The 22,123-nt window shown below is 36.2% G+C and overlaps 1 protein-coding gene and 1 long non-coding RNA gene across 2 annotated transcripts in view; one reads left to right on the forward strand and one right to left on the reverse strand.

Moving 5' to 3' along the window:
• The window catches only part of LOC130607767 (uncharacterized), a 137,841-nt gene that overhangs the window by 11,175 nt on the left and 104,543 nt on the right, over nucleotides 1-22,123 (reverse strand). The gene's annotated exons all lie outside the window — the stretch shown is intronic.
• Nucleotides 1-22,123, forward strand: part of KLHL4 (kelch like family member 4) — a 45,736-nt gene that overhangs the window by 5,465 nt on the left and 18,148 nt on the right. Inside the window, exons 2-3 of the mRNA XM_057425156.1 lie at nucleotides 18,892-19,065; nucleotides 19,495-19,631. Coding sequence (XP_057281139.1) covers nucleotides 18,892-19,065; nucleotides 19,495-19,631 — 311 coding nt within the window. The remainder of the gene's footprint in view (nucleotides 1-18,891; nucleotides 19,066-19,494; nucleotides 19,632-22,123) is intronic.

Raw genomic sequence — 22,123 nt, forward strand, 5'->3', positions numbered from 1 at the left:
CTATGACAAAGTTGGATCAGCTATATTTAGGTGCTTCCCTGGTTACCTGTAGTACAATTTAAGCTCATTACTTCCTTGATCTTTCCTCCATGAACACAATAGAATACTGTTCCCCTTATTCTTATTTCTACACTATTCTTCTCTACAGCATTCATTTATATGCTTGAAAATTGCTGCAAGTCTAAAGAGCCACAATCCTTGCAAGCTTTTTTCAGAAGTCCCTAGACAACTATTTCCATTGCTCTCCTGACTCTTTCCAGCATGTCTGTCTGTACCTGCAGGCCTGTGGTCAGATCTGGGTATGTTCTGGTTAAAAACTGACAATTCTAGTGTAGAGGGCAGGACTACTTACATGTCATTCTGTCTAAAAATCTGTTTGAATATCCTGCTCTGTGATTTTTTGTCAACAACATGGTGCTATTGCTCATGCTTAGTGTGTGATTCGTGTGAAACTCCTGACCCTTTATCAAAGGCCTGTTCCTTAACCATCTGTACGCTTTTGCAGTTATTTGTTCCCACATAGTGCTTTGCACAAATGAATTCCATCTTATGTTTTTCAGATAATGCCTCCAATGTGCCAAGTTAATATTCAGTTCTGATCCTATTTAATGTCTCCAATTTACTGATTAAATATTAATTTCTGCTCCTATGCTCCAATATACTTGCAGCTATTCTCAGCTTGCCATGATCTTCAATTGTTGTAAGGTTCCTATCAAAGCCGCCTTTTTATTTCCTCCTCCAAGTGATTTAGAAAATTTATGAAAAGTCAAAGTTGAACTTCAGTGGAAAGCTCCTTGGGAACATAGTTCCATTTAGCTTCCTATTTATCAGTGAGCTGATGACAATTACTTTAGAAGTATGATTTAAAACCAGTTCTGCATCTGTTTGATAGTGGTTGACCCCAAACAGTTCTTCAGGTTGAACTTAGTACTACATGATATGAGACGGCATCAGATAATACTCTCATGTCCAAGATATAATTAACATCTACATCTGTTCTCCATAATGCCTACTACAACATATAATAAAGGACTTCCATTTATTTTAACATGTTAAATTCTTGAGATATTCTTGCTGACTTCTCTTTTAATTCAAAGTGCTTAGAAATAATAATTAGATTATTTTTACACTGCAAAATTTGGCAAGAAGTAAGAGCAATGAAATTATGTTTCTGACTTGTGGAGCATTTTGAGGTTTAATACTTATAACAATATATACTACAGCAGTGTATTTCTAAAAAATGATTTTATGTCAGTCTGCTATGGATAACCAAGATACTTCACTGCTACCTCAAGGACAAGCAAAACCTAATTGTTTCTTAAAGATGAGCTTTAATTAAAGGTCAAAATATGAACTTGAAACTGGAGGCATTTGAAATGGGTTATTTAGGATACTGTTGCTTATCTTCTCTCAGAAGTGATGCTTGAATAGCTCATGTGGCCTTTCAATGCCTTAGCACAATGTAAGAGCAGTTTGCAGCAGGGAAGAGAGGGTGACATTCTTGGCAATGATGGCTGATGAACACCCCGTTGGTAGGGTTGTGATGCTGCATCAGCTGGTTTTACTTTAGTTTTACTTATGAACTGAACCAATGAATGTGTACCACATGAGATAATTAGTGACATTAAGCTGAATTTTTATAGTATTTTATGGAAATTCCCTCACAAGTGGTTGAAAAATGATAGGTGAGAGTAATCAAGATAATTTTCCTTTGATACGTAATGTTTGCTAAGTGTACAAAATTGTGAAGTTATAGCAAGTGGCATCTGATGCAGGAATAAAATCTAAGAGGAGAACCATCTTTTTCCCAAAAGTCAGTAATTCAAAAAGAAGCATAGGACCTTCTAGCTAATCTGCAAATGCAGTGAACAGTGACCAGTGAAGCCATTCTGACTAAACAAATGCTGCTGCCTCATATAAGAGCTCTTAGCATAGAAATAAGAATTAACATGTCTCAAAGGCATCTCAGCAAATTTTATTCCTAATTTGTCCTCCTATTATGAGGAACTTTAAAAATTCCTATTTATGTGGAACTTGAAAAGGCCAAAGTATGTAAAATTAAAGTGGGTTGCAACAGTTATTAAAAAATAAAGGAAGAAGTATATTTGTATTTTGAAATTAAATATATTTAGCTTGTGGAAGGAGTGGTCCTTTGAATGTCACCAAGTGTAACCCCATCCCCTCACCAAGAAGTCTATAATGAGAGATTATATAACATACTAAAACCACACTATATTTTACAGGCTTACATTTAATATGAAGGCATTGTCTTCAAAGATTAATTATTACAGGCAAGGGTAAAAAAAATACCATTTAATAGTAATTTAAGAAACTAGGACAATTCTATTCCTTTCAAAACAATCAAAAGAATTTGCTTATGATTCAATTATCTTATCATTTCTACTCCATACAGCTTGCTCTCAGCAAAGACAGCTGGTATATTACTTTTTAAAGAGTTATTACTGCTCTTAAAATCACTTCTTAATGTCTCCAGAAAAAGTTAAGGAGATGATTAAACACATGCGACCAATGCAGAGCAGTTTTTAAAGATGTATGGAGCATATGCAATTGTAAGATCCACAGGAAATCGTATGGTTGCTGAAGCACTCTTGGAAAAGGGGGAGAGTTTGCTTGATTTGAAAGTTATTGCTAGACAGCATTCTGAAAGAAATGCCCAATTTATTTTCACCACTGTTTTGTTGATGAATTGTTTACTCTGATCTATTTGAAATGCTGTAATGAGGAACATTCCTAAAATTTTTCATATACAACAAAATAAATGGATTTGTTATAGTTATACAGCTCAGTTAGCCCAGTAGATACCAGTTCAGTTTAGCTCTTTTCATTCTGCTAGAATAAAATAATGATACTATAGTTAGAGAATGACGGTATCAGGTGATAAGATAAAGAACATGGCTCGTGTAAGGCATACCTGTGTGTATGCAGGCTAAATGAATACAAAGGTGAAGCTGTAAGGATTCAAAGAGACAGTTTATGGTAGGTATAGGAAATAAATTTTTAAAATAACCTCAAAAACAAGGCTATAACAAAATTTCCTTCTCTCTGGAATTGTACACCACCTCAGGGACTGTCGTGAGATACATTGACATGAAAGCTTCCCACGCAGCTCTGACAGCAAATCTCCGCTTCCACCCCCTTCTCTCCTTTTCCAAGCTAGTGCTTCATAGTCAAAACTCAGTTCAATAATAATTAAAATAGATAGAACAAGACCTTAGAGCCTGACTCCTTCCAACAATTCTGCCATCCAATAATTATTATTGTTAAACATCCTTCATTCTAATTTCCATCCTGTATGGTAAGAGGATATTTCACTGGAAGCCTGCCTATGGCTCACAGGTAGCAAGAAGGATAACTAGAAGTATTTAAAGGAACACCCTATCTTGTAGACAGTACTTCGCTTGAGGTTGAAATACATGATACAATATCTAAATGACTACAGTTTAAAAATGTTTTGTCAGGAAACAGCATCTGTATTCTCATGCTGTGTTCTCCAGTTGCACAAGGCCACCTTATTTAGAAATAAAACAGAACATGAAGAGCACTTGATTAAAAGTTTGCTCTGTTGTTCTCTTAATTAAAACCCATTTAGGCTAAACAAACATTTATTGGAAGAAAGATTAGCATCTGATACCTAATTACTTCTTCAGTTTTGCTGTACATTGAAAATCTTTGGACAAGAATGTAGGTATCTTGTATGTTAACATTTGATTTAATCAGATTCAAGCACTCTCAGCCAGCTTCTGACTTTGTAAATGCATGATTTTACAACCAGTTGAATTAGAATCTGAAAATATATATCCATTGGTTATGTCTCAGATTTGTTGCTTGAAGAAATCCCTTAGCCTCGTGGTATCACAGTTTACTCATGTTAAAGGTAGCATTTGATAGCTGTTTTTCTAGGGACACAATAAGAACAGATCCATGTTTTCAAATATCAGAATCTGCCTGCAAACTGCTGCTAAAATGCAAAGTGGAATTCATGAAAATTATGATTGATGCATTATACATACAGTTGCACAGTTTATCTTCTCATAATATCACAAAAATGAGCTACTACTACTATTCCTATTCCAATAAGCAGTACATCCACTAATATGCTTACAATAAAATGTTTTGAACAGCAAGCATTTGATAAAGTGGACAGCACTGTCAGCATTTGATAAAGTGGACAGCACTGTCATCATTTGCTATGTTTTTTGCAGTTTACCTGATAAATTAGAAGTCAAGAGGAAATGAGGCATTCTTGCAAGAAATAATCATTTTCAAATCCTGCTCATTTTAATAGAAGTTGAGAAAATAAGGAACCTTTTTGAACTGGGCAAACATATCTTGGTTTGAAGGGAAATTGTGAGCAAGGCACTAAGAAATCCTAGGAGTTGTAGAAAAGCTATTTTAAGCTATTACATATGGTTGGGTTGCTAGGGAAACCTCTTTTACAGCGTTCATTTAGCACAGATGCTCAGGAAAGCTCTGTGTCTCTATGTCATACCATTTCAGAACACTTCAGAATGTGAAGAAATAGAGAGGCACATATACACACATGCAGACAAAAATATCGCTGTAATTTTGTCTTAGTCATGTTCTACCTCTGTGGTACCATTTCTACCACAGTGATAATCCTCAAGATATGTAATGAAAACCTGTTCCCAGATTCAGAATATTTGTTCAAACATTACCTTCAGTTTTGACCCATATTGGTTGTTGTTTTAGATACTCATCTACTTAGAACAGAAGATTTGTCTTTGCAAATACATGGTGAAAACGCAAGGAGACAGACCAGGTCCGGTGATCTCATTTCTGGCCTACCCTGTTGATCCTAGGGCAGACGCGACTTGCTAAAATATGTCATAGAACCTGCTCCACTCTGGCTTTACTGACACAGCGTTCTGCACCCTCCCTTCACCTCTGTAGTGCCCAGGTCGGTGCCAGCCTGGAAGGCAGCTGTGGTCTGCTGCGATCAGAGAATAACCTTCCTTTCTGTTGAGCAGGCAGGAGGGCTCAAACCCTGAGCATGCCACTAAGCATAAAAATGTGTGCTGCATTTTCTTTTCTTTTTCAGAGACGTACAACTCCACAAATATAGAAAATACAGGAAATAAATTATTGAAAATATTATATCTTAATATTTTACAATATTTCAGTCCCTCAGTTTTAAAAGACCTTGTTTATAATTTGGAGAATATGTTACTGTATACAGTTATCTGCTCTTGGTGCACCCTTAGATCCCACTACAAAGAGAATGTATTCTCACTGTCTAGCCAAGAAAGATACTTCAAAATTGCATTAAAACAATTTATGAATTCAGCTATGAGAATTGTAACCCCTGTGCAGGACAGACCTGCAAGTACATGCAGTCACATTTTGGGGAGATGTGCACATGCACTCACGTAAGAGATATATAACTAGTCCTACAAGCTCAGGAAGCAGCTTTTGGGAGTTTTATTATTGGACCATATGGCATGCCAGGGATGAGGATTTTTTAGTACTAAACTTCTAAGGCCTTGAAGTTTTCCTTACAATTTGACAATAATTTGTAGTTTGAACTGTCCTCAACAAAATTAAAAAAACCACAACAGAGTAAAACATGTTTTTAAGAAAACACTTTTTAGAAAGCTAAAAATTAAGCTCATCTACAGATGCTCCATAATGTGCTATTAAAAGCACGTATCTTTTGTTTATTCAATAAACCAAAAAGCTACTTGCTGATAAGGAAGAAAATAAAGAAATACTCTGAACAAAACTGTAGGATATTCTACAGTTGGAATTATGCTTATAATGGATGTATACTGATCTAACCAAACATCAATAGCTACAGATCCCAAACTTGCCAGTAACTGTCTATTTGCAAACCATACTGTTATTTACATATTAGAGGGTAATGTAAGAAATAAAGATAGCAGGTTGAAGATTTGTAGAGTCTCAGCACTACCAAAAGAGGTTTAGGCTAGGTAGGAAGGAAGCAGAAACTGATTCTTGCTACAAAGCAATTTAACTGGAGTAATGAAAACCATCAGTTATTATGGACATCACAACTACAGCTTTCGGCAGAAAGTTCTCTAGTTTGTCCAACACACTGGAGAATTTTGCGCTTCTTTTTTAGGTCATGAAGCATAATTCAAACATATGTAAAGACTGATCTATGATTATATCAAGATTTTTTAACCAAACATAGAATAATTTAGGTTGGGAAAGGCCTTTAAGATCATCAAGTCCAACCATTAATGCAGCACTGCCAAGTCCACCACTAAACCATGCTCCTAAGCACCACGTCTACACTTTTAAATACCTTTTGGGATGGTGACTCAACAGCTTCCCTTGGCAACCTATTCCAGTGCTTGACAACCACAGATTTACAGGATGGCTGAGGTTGGAAGGGACCACCAGAGGTCATCTAATCCAACATCTGTACTCAAGTACAGTCAGCTAGAGTACCCTACTCAGGATTATGTCCATACAACTCTTTAATATCTCCAGGCAAGGAGACTTCACAACCTCTCTGGGCAACATATTCCAATGCTCAGACACCTTCACTGTAAAGTTCTTCCTCATGTTCAGGTGGAGCTTCCTGTATTTAAGTTTATGCCTGCTGTCTCTCGTCCTATTGCCTGGCACTACTGAGAAACGTACAGAAGTGTCTTTTAGAGCAATACTTTGTAAAAAAGCATTTAAAGATTAAAATGCTTATTCTGAGTCATGATTTTCATGACTGTCTCAGAGAGGACATTCACATAAGACTGCCTCCAGTCTATCTTGCTGATCATTCAGAAAACTACATACAAAGCCAGAAATTCCTTCCTATTTAGACACCCCACCTCTCCTTATATGTGCTGGTACAGTGGGTTAGGACGGACTTTTGATTTTCCTGGCTGAGATGCTTGACCTAGTAAAATCATCCAGCAGTACAGCCAACTCAGTCTCTTCATATATATTGTCATAGTGGATTTACAAACAGTGTAAGACAGTTTCCTGGGAAGTTACAGCATTTTGATACTGCAGGAGCCAGAATGTTCAATCAGAACGCAGTGGGGCATTGAGAAAAGCACAGAAAGGAACAAGGTTGTAAGTCAGGACTAATTTCTTTCTTAGTATGCTTTTTTCATTCACTTAAAGGATCCCAAATTCACCTATAAAAGAAATTTAGAGTGGCTTGGTGTTGCAATATGCCAATAGAGTTGCTACCATAAAACAGTAGAGCTCATATGTGCCTCTTCCTCATTCAATGTGCAGCTCAATTACTAGTCAGCTATTTAGAGTTTCCTTATCCTCTTCCACTTAGTGTTACTTAGTGAACTTAACATGATTAGTAAAACAACAAAGTCAGGACTGGCAGAACAGTTTGGCCTGTTCAGTGGTTCAGTGGAGCAATAACGCTCTGATACACCTACTAGCATGCTACCAAGCTTTTATTCTTCATCTGAAATTATTTTCTTATATATTTTAAACCATATATCAGGATGATGCCCCGTCTTTGAATTTTCACGTTGTCTCTAGAGTTCCTAAAACACCCTTTGTTGCTCCCCATGTGTCAAGCCATTGAGTGAAAATGCTATTTCACTTTTACTGGTTACTGCTGTGACATTTCATAAATCAAATGATGGTAAAACACAGAAATTTTTACTTTTTCTAATACGTACCTTTAAACATAACTATATTTTAAAATAATTTGGGAGAAAACATAGCTGAAATGTAAAATTTCTAATTTCTAGACTCCTAAGTTTCTCATCTGCTGCTTTTTTATTCTATAAACCATTGCTAAGGTCTTTTTGGTTTTCCTATACGCACCCCAAATGCTTTCTCTCAAATGCAAGACCAGTTTCTAACGTAAATTATTTGGAGGAAAGACTTGTAATATATTAATGCGATCTGTAGACTAATGGCAAGGAAGAAAGGTAAGACCCAACCGAAAAAGGGTCCTGACGCAGAAGCAATATAAATATGGTTTCAGCTTTGCCTGTTCATTTTAATACATCAAATTTCACATTGCATTTGGAGGGAACATTGTTTGTATTCAATAAAGAGATTCATCAGTCAGTGTTTAACAAAAGGTGAGTAGGAGAGGCTGACCTACCCTTAATACATTTGACTAGCTCTCATTTGATCTTCTTGCTGGTGAAAATATGGTCAGTAGGAACACAGTAGATGTGTGTTATGATATTGCATGAAGATTAAGAACTAATAGCAGTTTTATACAGTCATAAGAGAAAACTGTGTGAGAAATTGAGCAACTGCCCAAAAGAGAAGCTACATCATAAAAATTTCCAGAGAGGGAAGCATCAATGCATTCAGAAAAACCTTAAAACATTTAGGTGGTAACAGGTAAGTGTTTACATTAGTCTTACTTAGAACTTTTTTCTTTTCCACCTCCAACTGAAATCCTCATTAAGTATATTTTTACCTCTTTCCAGTTATTTAAATTACCAGGAGTTCTAGAATCATAAGATCAAAGGATAATTTCAGGTTAGAAAGGATCTCAGATGGTTTCTGACCCAATCCCTGCTCAAAGCAGGGTGAGCTATGAGATCAGCCCAGGTTCTCTGATTTATCCTGATGGATCTTAAAAACCCCTAAGGATGGAGACTACACGACCTTGTGAATAGTCTTAAGGTATATCTTGTAGCATGTTTTCACTGAAACAATGCACATTGCAAGTAAGCTAAATAATCATTTTCTTCTTCAGGAGGCCAAAAAAAAAGATTTGTTATTTTTCTATCAAATTAGATATTATAGCAAATTATCACATGCTTCATTTGGATATGATCAGCAAAATTTGTAGTAAATATTTTATTGAATAAACTTGATAAAATTACTCTCTTACTTTTTGTAAAATCCCATTATAATATGATTTTATCTCCATCCAGCCTAGAACAGAGAGTAATATGAGTCCTCCAGGAAAAAGTCTGTCATAATAACACTACAAGCAATATTTTCCACAGTTTGTATCAGTTCCAACTTGTACTTTTCACCTTTTTTATTATTTTTCTTTCAATACTACTTTTATTCAAATTCAGTTACAGATAGCTATTGTTGTCACAGACCCTGGCTTGTTGGAGCAGTTATCCCTATTATCTGCCAGGATAAATGCCGAGTTGCCAACAGCATCAAGAGCACAGGTTTTCTTAAGACATGTTGTCAGAAATAGTGTTAAGTACACTTCATACTGTCAAATAAAAGTAGACATAATAGCCTATCTGTAAAGGTTGTAAAGACAGCTCTTCACCTTATAAAGATGCTATGGACTCATGAACAGAGGTTTCCTCCATAAGTGATTATTGTAAGCTGCTATCTCAAAATCCTGCTTTTCTGAGCTTGATGTTCATTGGACATTAATTTCTGACAGCAGCAAAAATGCATATAATAACGAATACTAAGATATTTCTCAGATATTAAAAAAGTGAAAGTCAGTGACCAAGGATATGAGCAGGAGATAAAGCACAACTGTCTAGTTAATTTACAACATTACCACTTCCTTCCAGTATATATGGAAGGGTATTCAATGATTGCTGGTTTTATTTTACTGGCTTGAAACAAAATTCACTCAGTTGAGCCAGATGCGAATATAGCAGCCTAACTTATTTTAGCACCACTCTAGACCTTGGTTTGTGTTATGTTTTCTGACACAGAAAACCAGAAGAAAACTTGCTGGAGAACATTTTGATATCAGGATACCTGTACCTATGAACTCGGATAAATATTTGGCTATAACAGAGAAAACCTCTCAAGGTATATTATACAGTTAACAAAAGGAAGAAACTGACCACAGGTAAAATTATGTAGCTAAGAAAACACCACAGAATAGAAAACTACATTCTACCTCTCAAGTGTGCTTTCTGTCTGTGAGGCTGACTAAACTTCTGCACACATTCTCCCTCACTCTTTTCTAATAAATCTGTAATTACGATGGGCACACTGGATAAATAGCTTAAAAATCACACCTTTTTTTTTTTTTTTTCCACTGCAGTAGTATTTTGCTTTGAATGAGGTATTCAGCAGATCAGCTGAATCAGGTAAGGAGATACTTTGGAACAAGCCCATAGAATTTTACAAGACTGAGGATCTGTCATGTATAGTGAAGTGAAATTTAATATGCCTTCAGCTGAAAAGGTGATTAACACGTTTTCCAATTTAAGTGAAACCTAATCTTGTTATTGCTTAGTTAGAGTCTAAAAAGCTAAAAGAAGAAAAGAGAAAGACACAAAAAGTGAAATGGTCATGGCAAGCACAAGAATAGAATCCCTTTGATGAAGGAAAACAATGAGAAGCATGTATTAAGGTGTTATGGTAGTGGCTTGAGTTTTTGTAAATCAAGATTTCTTTAAAAATCTCACAGCAGTATCTGTATCTGATCAGCTGCAAGGCTCAAAAAGACAGCGGCAAGGACAGCTGCTGCTGAGACTGAGAATTCTTTGGATTTTCAAAATTCTGCTCGCTGAAGAGAGAACCACTTCACATTCATTTTTTCCTCAGACTTTTATCTCCCAAGATCTCCTTGTTCCACTTTTGCCAACAACAGTGAAAGGGGACAGCATAAAGCAAGTTGTCTTCCCCACAGTCTTTCCCATCAGGACTCTTTCTGAAAGGTGTTTAATAAAGAAAGAAACATGGATTTAGTTTCATCTGGCAATAGTCATGCTTGGATTTAAACAATTTTTTTTTGCCATTGTTTTTTTGGTATTTTGTTCTGTATGTCTTCTAAATAAAAATGCCACAAGCTCATGTTCAGCATTTAGTCATTACTTTTCATTTGGTTCACATTAACAGCTTCAGACAGTGCTATATCATGCCTTCTGGTCACATCATTTTTTGTTCTTTAGACAGATGCTACTAAATTATCTAACAATATTATCACTGGCTACAAGAAAGTTGATCAAGAAGTAGTCACCCCCACTGAATTTCTCCTTCATGACTTTTAATTTCCCTCCAACATAATCATGTCATATAAATGTTAGAATAGAAATCACGCATTGTAGTGACAACTGCAGAATGCTTCTTGTACTGTTGGAATCTGCATCAGTCAAGACAATGAAATCCTCATAGTCTATATCATGTCTTGCATGATAAATATCGATGTAGAATGGCTTAGTATTGATTTTGTTTGTCTTAGGAAAAATGAATGTTAAATGTAATTTTGTTTAAAAAATAGTTACAAAACAATATGCACCATGCCAGACATGAAAGGCACATTACCATGCAGGGAAACATTTCCTTCTTCTGCAAGAAATAGTTGAGTCAGCATATTAATAGTTAAGCGTGCTGGGTCAGAGAATAAGATTTTGGTTGCTGTAATAAATAATAAATACATGTCCTAATTTTCACTGGAATAAACAACACCATGGCTAGTGTCTTCAGTTTCTATGAAGCTGCTGCTTCCTACATCACCATTTAACCTACTATTTTCTAATCAAACTTTAAAGTTAGTTCAAAAAAATCTAGTGATATCAATGTATGGGAATCGATTTTGTTCCTGATGAACCATAGTTACACACCAAGATTCAATTTCCGTAATTTCCTCATCCTTATATCTCATCTACTTAACCTTGTGAAGTTATGAAGGTAGATAAAAAGAAATGGCACACAGACTTCACATCTGATTCATTCTCAACTCATTTCAAAATGCCTACTTTAAACCTTTCTATCTGTAGACAATAAGATGATACCTTTTACATGCACACAAAGAGTAAAAAGTGAACTCAAGAACTGTGTATGGTTTGAGAAACGTGCACATGGGTATGTGAGACAACTCTGCCCCCTCTACATTTAGCATTGTCAGAACAAAGGTTAATTTTAAGATGGTAATATGCATACTCCTAGCTTTTTACCAGGAATGTTTCAGTTATTATTCTCTATTAAACAATGTAAATGAATACAGCGCTAATTCTCCTTGAAGGATAATGTTCTTGAATGGTGATTTAAGATGGCATTAATTTAAATGATTTCTGAGAAACTCACTTCATCACTGAATATAGACATATATCTCTTATAATAAAACACTCATGTACGTACAGACAGCATGCTCTCCAGGCTGATTAGACATTGCTAGAACTTAACTTTTTAAGAAAGTATTTTATGCTATGGAAATAAGTGTTCTTAAGTCATGCCATTATAATGCTTATAGTAAAGTTTCATATTCAGATTAGTCTGAATCAGGAAGAGGACTATTTAAGTTGAAGACTCCTACCATATTACAAATTTTGACACTGACAGGTTGCTGTGATAAGGTCCCTAGTTACACTGTGTAATCCACTGGCTCTCATGTATCAGAAGATAGATGGGCTGATTTTTGCTTCTCCAGTACTTTTAGTGAAATCAGCAAGTTCAACCAGCTCACTAGAAACCCCATTGTTCAGCATATGAATATCGCACTTTTGAGCAGCTATCTCAGCACTGTGGATTGCACTCCAAGTGAGCTGCACTACTTCCCAGAGTCCTTTTGGTACAACACTGTGGGACACTGCATACAAAGCCAGAGGCCAACGGGACTTGCTCCTGGCTCTTCCCAGCCAGTCACTCAGACTTAAAAGTGAAAGGCCAGTTAACTCCTAATTTTAAGGTTTCTTAAAATGTATGAATGGGTCTGCAATAAATTGCTGAGCAATTTTCAAAATGGAGCCCCAAATCTCAGGAACACAATCCCAGAGATGGTGACTCTTGAACAGGCATTTATGTAAGAGCGAAATTTCAAATGCTGGCATTCAGCAGTTAAACAAAACGATTCACATAGTGCTTCAGGGCACCCAAAGAAGACCAATACCACATTTTACTGTGCTTTAACACAGAAATAAATTAAAGGAACTACTGTCCATGTTCACAGGGATATTCCATTTCTAAACTATCTGTATTAAGCAAATTGTGAGCATAAAACTACTTGTAGACCCAAGATGCCAATAAAAGAATGCATGAAACTTTCAACAAACTGTCTTCCTAGTAGATAAAGATCAACAACTGAGGGAGCACAAATGGAAATATGAACAATCTGTACTGCAGTAAGGCTGGAAAATAATTTTATAATTAATCTTCTCTGTGAAAGGAAAAAACCATCAAAACAACCTATTTCCAAAGGAAAACAGCTTACTGGAGAGAGTTTGTATCTGCCTTTCTCTGTAATGTGAAGTAATGGTGTGTCCTCAGCTGACATACAGCATAAATGGCTGCACAGTGTTCAGGGGTACCGCAGTTTGGTTGCAGCCTCTGTTTTCCATTGGAATCACTTTACCAAATACATGCTTTCTATTCATAGGAGAAATCAAAATATCATAACTCAAATTCATCCTGATATGAATCATAATGGCATTCAGCTGTATACTACCATGTGTTGGGGGGGGAGAGCACAACTCAAAACAGTTACAGTACTTTCAGTGGCATGCTGAATCTCCTGTGTTTAATGATACACACACTTATACTTGTAATCCGAAATGGAAAAGTTATTTTAGCTGATGCCAACTGAGAAAATTGGCAGGTTTATGTTAATCCTAGCAATAAAAAGTTATTACAGGCATATTCAAGAGCTCCAAGTTCTAATGGAATTGTCAGTATGAACTTTCAATTCAGAAGTCAGTAATCTCTGTAAAATTAAATAGTTATACATTTCAATTGCTTTTTTGTTTGCAACATCATTTGCTGTCACTGTTAATACCTCATGATGATGTTACTACCTCAGCAGGCATCAACATACTGTACAATATTCCATACTGTTTTGGATCAAAGTTTTTTACCCATATCCCAAAACTTCCACACAATCTTCAGCTGTCATATTTATGAAGAATAAATAACAAAGGAGACAATTGCAGTAAAAATTTTAAGGCAGAGGGCTGGGACAGTTACTGATGTGGCAAAATTCTATCAGCAAGCAATTAACACAGGTGCATCAACTTCACCACTATTTTGTCAGTGTTCAGAGATGGCTTCCTAACGGAAATATTTTTCTTACTTCTCAGCCAACTGATGTGGTTTATCTCTAGCAGATGCTACGGTCCCATGGTTTCACATAGGAAAACAGCACTTCTCCACCCCCAACCCCATGACACTGCCCAACAGACAGAGGGTCAGAGCTCAAACAGCTGCATAGAAAAGAGCCTGCCTGCGTGGGGGCTGACTGCAGTTTCCTTGAATAAGCAGAAACAAATGAGAAGGAAAAAAAAAAAAGATGAGTTGCATTGTAAATGTTGCTGCACAAACAAACTGAACTGATTAACTTGCAATTTTGCCCCACGCCTTGTCACCACTAAAGCACACACAGAGTGCCACAAATCTGAAGTCACACTGGTGCTATGAGAAAGTCCTTGGGATCTCTAATGCCTCTAACTGTAATCCAGTTTGCTGCTGATGGCTGCTATGATTTCCAGAGGAAAGGTTATCCAAAATCAAAATCTGTACGTGATACTGATAACTGAACTGTTACTGAATTTCACAAATATTATAGCAGGTTAAACAGGTACATTCAACACACGTTCAAAGGTGATGTGGTCACCGTAGTACAAATAATAACCTTAACAGTAACAAGAAAAAAAAAGTCAAATACTGAATTCCTTCACCTGGTTTTCATGAAATATTACGCTTCTATGCTTCCTTTTCTGCCTTTTTGCCCATAGGCACACTTAATGAGGCATTTTAAGAACACACTGAATTTTAAAAAGGACAGTGCAAATAAACAGCATTTATGTTTTATCACGTTCTAATTAAATAATGAGGGAAATTGAATTTAGCCTTTATCTACTGATTGATGAAGAGTGCTGTGCTGATTAATGAAGAGTACTTTATGAAGACAGAAGATAATTTTAACATATTTCAGAAATTTAAAGAATTGTAGGCCTGGAATGAATCACGTAACTCATCACACTGGTTCTCCTGACCAAAGAAAAATGATACTTTTAAATCCACAGCACTACTTTTGGGTCACAGCTTGCTTGGTGTCCAGTATAACCTACCTGTTACCTCAGCTGTCATTTCTTAGCCTGTGTTTCATTTAGGTTAGTACTCATATGAAAGCATCAATACAGTAAGGACAAAGGCAAAGAAGGCTGTCAGTATAGATTCTGTTCCCAAAATGTTTGTGAATCGCTATCACATATTGACGTAACCCTCTTTCTATTATATCCTTGTCTATAATAAAAATATGGAGCAGCATCAGAAGCAAAATTTGCCTGCAATGCATTCAGAACACTGTCTGCCTTTGAAAGTGAATCCCTGATACATTTGAACCTATACAAGTTATTTATATCTCTCATATTTATTACACTTACAACATGCCATCCTAGCTCCATTTCAAAAATGACATGTGAAGTCGTGTCAGAAGTCATCCAAAAGTCAAGATGATTTCTGACAACTAGTGTTTTTCCCCTAGTAAGCTTTGTTACCTTATGAAAAAACTAAAATGGTTATGACATGATTCATTCTGAACAGCCATGCTGACTGGTATTTATCTCCTGGTTGTTGTGTAGATGCTTAATGCTTTTTGATTATTTCTTCAAGCTTTCAGGTTATATTGCCTGTCTCAAAATTTCGTGCTGCTTCTTTTTAAAATGGTACCATATTTTCACTATCCTTGCAGCATGGCAAATCCTTACAGGAAAACTCTGAAATTATTTCCCTTGGCTCTCTACCTAAGATGAAATTTGTAGAGCTCAGCTACTTTGAAATCATTTAAATATAGATTTGTGTCTGCTCTCTCTAGGCTAATCCATGTTCTTAAGCCATTATTACTAATGCTAATGGTGTTAATGCAATTCAGCATCCTAGTGAACACTAACACAAAAATGACATTAAGAAACTGGGGTTACTTATTTTTTAGAGCAGTTCATTGGTAATGTCCCCACCTGAGTGGAAAACTAATTCCTCGGTCACTGTAGGGCCTTTGGAAACTTTTATCACTCAACATATCAATTTTGTTTGTCCAAACTTGTAAACATTTTATAGAAAATACATATTTCTCCATTTTCTGCATACTTTCTTTCTGAGCGGGTTCACACGCAGGTTGAGTTCTCTTTATGTGTTGTTCTCAGCCCATTAACCCATACCACACAGAACAAGAGATGACAGGTAGACATATTCATGCTAGCACACTTGCATCTAGCTTGCCTATCTTTGCATTACAGTGCACAGCATCCCCTATTATAATTCAACATAAAGACATCAGACTCAAGGATATTTTTTACTGACTTCTTTCTTTAAGATACTTTAATTTCCATCTTCTTTAGTTCACTGATTTGTGGTACTATATTCTGAGGTTAATATGCGAGTTCTCTGCAGTGACAGTCTTACACTAAGGAAAAAATACATTTAAATTTAATTTTGCCCTTCTGTTATATACTATAGGTACCATTTTGAATCAGCTGCTGAAGATAAACCACCAGTTATAATATTAACAAAGTAATGGACCACTTCTTTTTGCTTCCAGTATTTTTCAGTCTCTGAAGACCTTTGTGTTTGAAATAATTATGTTATTGGTCTTTCTGCTATAGTTAAAGGCCTCTCTACAAAACATGTGAAAAAAGTACTCAGGACTAAGGGAAATTATTAGACTTTAAGTCCCTTTCTAAATATTTGCAGCTTAAAAATCACTGTTCTACCCACAACTATAGACACACTATGGGGACTTATTTATTTCAAGAAACTAGTACTGTGCATTTGCAATAGGGATGGGCTGAGTACTATTTTAGTTGATTTCTCCAAACATTAAGGATAAGTGCAATGTAATACATACTTAAATACAACACTTAGAATGGATATAATGAATCTGAAAATGGTGGTTTTGAAAGAATAATCTTCTGAAAAATGCTAAAGGTTAAGAGGTAAACAGCAAAACATGAATGTTATAGAGTATGAGTCTGGCACCAAGTAGCTGGTGAAAAACTAATGAGCATATAATCCAATTTTGCAGCTTCTTCATTTTCAATGAAGCACTGAAGGAAAACAAACACAAAACTATAGTCATTAAACTCACTGAGACAAATTAATTTTTGTAAGCTGTGAAGTACAAAGGATACAGATTACAGGTGAACTTGATTTGCCCCTTTTTCTTAAAAAACAAATCAAAAAGGGAAAAAAATTGAAATTGGACTATAGAGGTTCAAAAGAAAGCTAGAGAATTTATTGCCCTGATTTGGTGTATCTCAGTGTGTTTGCAATTAGTGTGAGAGATTGCCCAGACAAACACACCTGCACCTGCTCTGCACACATGCAGCACATCTGGGATTTCGGGTGCACCAGGTGATACATCCATACACTGTAGAGCTGACATGCCTCTGCTATATCAGAAATCATCTGTATCTGCAGACAGTAACACACCCAGTGAGTCAGCAGAGAAAGACCTGAATAAGCATGTTGAACTCCGGTGCATTTGAAAGGCATCAGATACACTGGGAATCTTAAGGTTTTTGACACATACAAGTGCCCAATGATGCTATATTCCAAACAGGCTGTGGGATGGCTATAAATGCAGTACAAAAATCCAGAAAACTTAATTTTTATAGATTTTCAGATGGAAAAAGGAGATATGTCTTGAAAAAGCCAGACACATCATATCCATACCCACTGAGATTTTGTTCTGGGCTGTTCTGAAAAGCACTGACTGTATTGCCAAGGGGACAGAAAACTCTACTGTGTCTCAATTCAGTATTACATTATAATTTGATTTCTATTTCTTTCCCTGGAATTCTGATTAGCTATTTAATGTGGTATGATCTTTGAAAATGTATGACCTCACTTGTATCTATTTTCTGATAGCATTACTGATTCAACCTGATTTACCCATTTTTATTTCTATATTTTCTGAACTTAATGTTCAATTCTGAATGTAATCCAATATTCTGCTAAATTTAATACATTAATTCCATGAAGAGATTTTATCTCTCCTAATCATTTATGAAGATGCATTAACACCAGTTACAGACAACCAGTAAATTTATTCAACCAGCTGCCATCATTTTCTAGCTGGGCTTGGACTTCTAAAGAATAGGTGCTTTACATTTTAATAATATATGATCTTAAAGTGAAAAATGTTTTTCTAAAAAAATCTTTAAATAAAATAGTGAAGATTGCAGCATTCTCAAGATAAGTGATAAACATGCGTATCAACAAATGCATTACTATTTTGCTAAAATTACATGATATAAAAATAGATATTTTTCTAAGAAAATATCAAAAAGGTGTTTCAACCTAACATAGTCCATATTAAAAGTCAATAAGGAACGATATCTTAAAAAACAGTATGGGTATTTGTAAGTGGGCCAGCTAACAGTTCTGAAGTGGGAGGAATACTTTTATACTTCCATGAAAAGGCAGAGAAATTACTTTGCATTCATTATGTGCATTCAGATTCTAAAGGCTTGATACTGTACTCATTTTGTCAGCTTTTAGTTTAGTAATTTGTCTAGAATTATGTGGCCCTTGTCAAATTGTCTTCTGATTCATTCCTGCTTAGTAATTTAATGTACAAAGTATGAAGAGAAACAAGACCTAAAGACCTGTAACATCTAAAATTTCATACCACGAGATATTTTAGCTACTGGTTCACAGGAAAATTGGTTTATTTTTCATGTATTCTGTTTGTGAATGATCAGGAAGCTGCATTTGTCACGCCAGTGCTGTGCAAACAGTGCATCATGGACACAGAGCTCACAAGAAGTAGAAAAACCCATAGCACCACCCAATATAGTTAGAAAACTCCGCACCCCCACCTACTACAGTTAACTGTAGTAAACTACAATTTATATGCAGATACCAAACAGGGAAAAAATGGAAGGCAAAGTAAGACCAGGATCATAACAGCTTTATAAAATTAAACATTTCTGTACTGCCATTTGAACAAAGAATATATGAAGAACATAATCAGCATTTGTACTGCTCCACTCGTCACACTGCTGCTTCCCCTTGCAGGCTGTCAACGACCACCAGCTCACTCCTTGGAATGAACACCAACGGCTCAGATGCATATTTCCAGTCTACAAACCATGCAGAGCAAACATTCCGCAAGATGGAGAACTACCTGCAGCAGAAGCAGCTGTGTGATGTTCTACTTATAGTTGGAGACCAAAAGATTCCAGCTCACAGGTACACTTCCCAGTATTGTTTACATGGCTTCAAAGTCTGAAATTTCCAAATGCTCCTTCACTTTATGCCTACCCTGTTCAGCTATGAAAGAACAGTTACTATAATTAGGACATCAGCTAACAACAGAATAAATTATGCGATCAACGTTTCATAATCATTATTTCAAATAGAAAGAAATTCAAATATGAACCATTGCTACTGCCCACCTTCCCTTCTTGCTGCTGTCAAACTACAGCAAGTAGTTTCTATGGGAGAAAATTAGATTACTAATTACCTTTAGCTTTATTGCTCACTGCCATAAGATCTGAATTCTATGCAAAATATGTTTCTAATGCACACACAATTTATAATACAATAATACTGAATTTCATGCTTGCTATTGAGCTTATGAAGTGATCTGAAGTCCTCCTAAAATGCTTTTATTTCAAGGTTGGTCCTCAGTGCAGTGTCTGATTATTTTGCCGCAATGTTTACTAATGATGTGCGTGAAGCAAAACAAGAGGAGATCAAGATGGAGGGAGTAGACCCTGATGCACTGAAAGCTTTGGTGCGCTATGCCTACACAGGTAATTTTTCCTCCATTACCCACATCACTGTTGTAGAGGAAGGTAAAGTCTATTCAGTGCATGAATAATTGTCACTTCTTCCATTTAATTCTAGTGCATAAATCACGCATATGTGATATAAACCCTTCTCTAGAGAGGATGAAGAAACATTACTGGCTTATATAATAACTTATTCCAGAAGATATGCAGAAGTTGACATATAAATTCATACTGGACAACTGTCTCAAGCTAGGAACAAATTATTTCAGGAATTTTAATGAGGAAAGAATGTATTTTGACTGTTGACTCATGCAGTGACATAGAAGAGTGTACCATGAACCCTCCCCTCATGGGCAGCTAGAGAAATGGTCTGCCGGGGTGGCAGCTACTTGGCTCAGTCAAAGCTCTTGAGTAGAAATAATCAGAGGAAAACAGGAAGATGACCCATGAGTAGAGCAACTTTTACCAGGCAAAAGTGCCACCACATTCTGAAAAAGGCTTAGCTATGTTACCTTGAAAAATTATCTTACCAGAATGGAATATTTTAATACCAGAATGCTGTATGTGTATTTTCCCCTTATTTATTTTCTCTCATTTTCAATATTTACCCCTGTATTGCTGAATCTGAAATGCCTGAACCAAAGACCCCCAAAAACCAAGCGAGAGAACTGTGAAATCCCTTCCATCTGCTCTACAATGAAGAGGGGAAAAACACTGCAGGACATGATTGCTCTGGTAGTACTTATTTCAATTAGAAAGACCCAGATCAATCAAACCTTTTGAAAATTCTGGAAGTCTTGCACGTTGCGGTATTTGGAAAGCCTCTCAATGCAGATGGCAACTATTCCAGCCAGAGAGATGAAACGGAAACCCTCTTCCCCCTACCAAGTTGGGCAGTTCTGTAACAAAAAAAAAATGCCCATATCTCAAAAGGAGAAAATTACTGTCCCGGGAAGTAACAACACTTCACTGACCAGAATAACAACTTTCTGGATTTATGAATATTTGCTCGTACACTGATGCATCCTCCCAGCTAACTGCTAGTATCAGTATCAGTCACTAGGTCCTTGTCAACTGGTGTCCCACACAGGACGTTGCTCGTTTGCTTTTGAATGAAAGAACGCAATGTCAATACGGAGACAGGGAGGTTGGAATATGTATCACAGGTATCTATCAGTACCGGTATAGTCTTTTTTACAAAGATCCAAGTAAACAAAGACCCCATTATATTCACCATACTGGAATTAGCATAACTGTTATGAATCAGAGACTTCATCTACTAGGTCAGACACTTCACTGGACTTGCATAAAGAGTGATTATCTTGAGAAGGTTAAGCAACCTACAAGCCAGATCAAAAACATGTTTCTGTACACAAAATAGACCCTGTTTGTGGGTAAAAAGCAAGGGGATAAACACAGGGGCAAGAGGGAATGCTGAATAACATCTATAATGCAGCGATACTGTGCCACTGAATTAGCATACATTACCTGAGGAAACAGATTAGTACGAGCACAAAGAAGCAGGGCGGTGGGCTGCTTATTATCCACATGTATCTCAAAGCAATCCCACTCCATTAAATTTCATCTCTTTCAGGTTACTTAATGCAAAACCGTATGAAAAACCATATATAAGACTACAAAACCAAACATCAGACTATAAAACAGTGTAAATTTCCTTGTGAAATCAAGATTCCCTCTTTGCTTTGAGACATTATATTGTAATACTTATTTACAAGAACATGCACCAATTTTGCTGTATACATTCAGTAAATGCTCTGATTTGCATGGTGAAAACCAAACCCCAAACACTGCCCTACTCTGCACCCTGCCATCCCTTCCTCATTTCTTGCAGAATTTGGAAGGTATTGTTTAAGTTACAGAGCAAAGAGCATCAGGAAGAGATGGAATTGTGCTAAAGTAAAGATGGCTATGGAAAATAAAGATTTCCTACTGCTTCTGTCTTAGGTTTTCATGTGATGATAACCAAACCTCTAAGCTCAGTACTACTTTTTTCCTAGATAATGAAATACAAATATGACTTTCGGAGATGAGAGCTATAACTTTCAGAACTGTTTACATATTCTGCTGAAATAAATCAGAAGTGAACTCTGAACAAGGAAACTTCTACAGTTCTACTCCGATGATAATTTTAACTGCAGTCTCCCAATACCACCCTTCTTGTGTTAAACTGAGATGTGTATTAACCCCTCACAGTTCTTTTTTTCAGAATAGTACTTTAGACCTGTGTATCAACCAGGGAAATGAGCCATCCACCAAGCAGCAAGGATAGGAGATCTTACTAAATTAACGCCTTCCAATCTATCCATGAACATAAAAAAACTCTCATGCCATGCACTAATTTCATTGAAAATTTAAATAGAGAAGTACACGATGGAAGAAATTAGGTTTCCTGCACACACTGGTGGCATTTCCTAGCTTTTAAAATTAAAATTCTTGTGTGTAATATAAACTTCTGATATTTTTATGCATTAATATATTAATTTTAGAAAAGG

This window comes from Pezoporus wallicus, unplaced genomic scaffold (assembly GCF_028554395.1).
Source record: "Pezoporus wallicus isolate ANWC-B61680 ecotype Strahan unplaced genomic scaffold, APGP_CSIRO_Pwel_v1 scaffold_6445, whole genome shotgun sequence".
NCBI lineage: Eukaryota > Metazoa > Chordata > Aves > Psittaciformes > Psittacidae > Pezoporus > Pezoporus wallicus.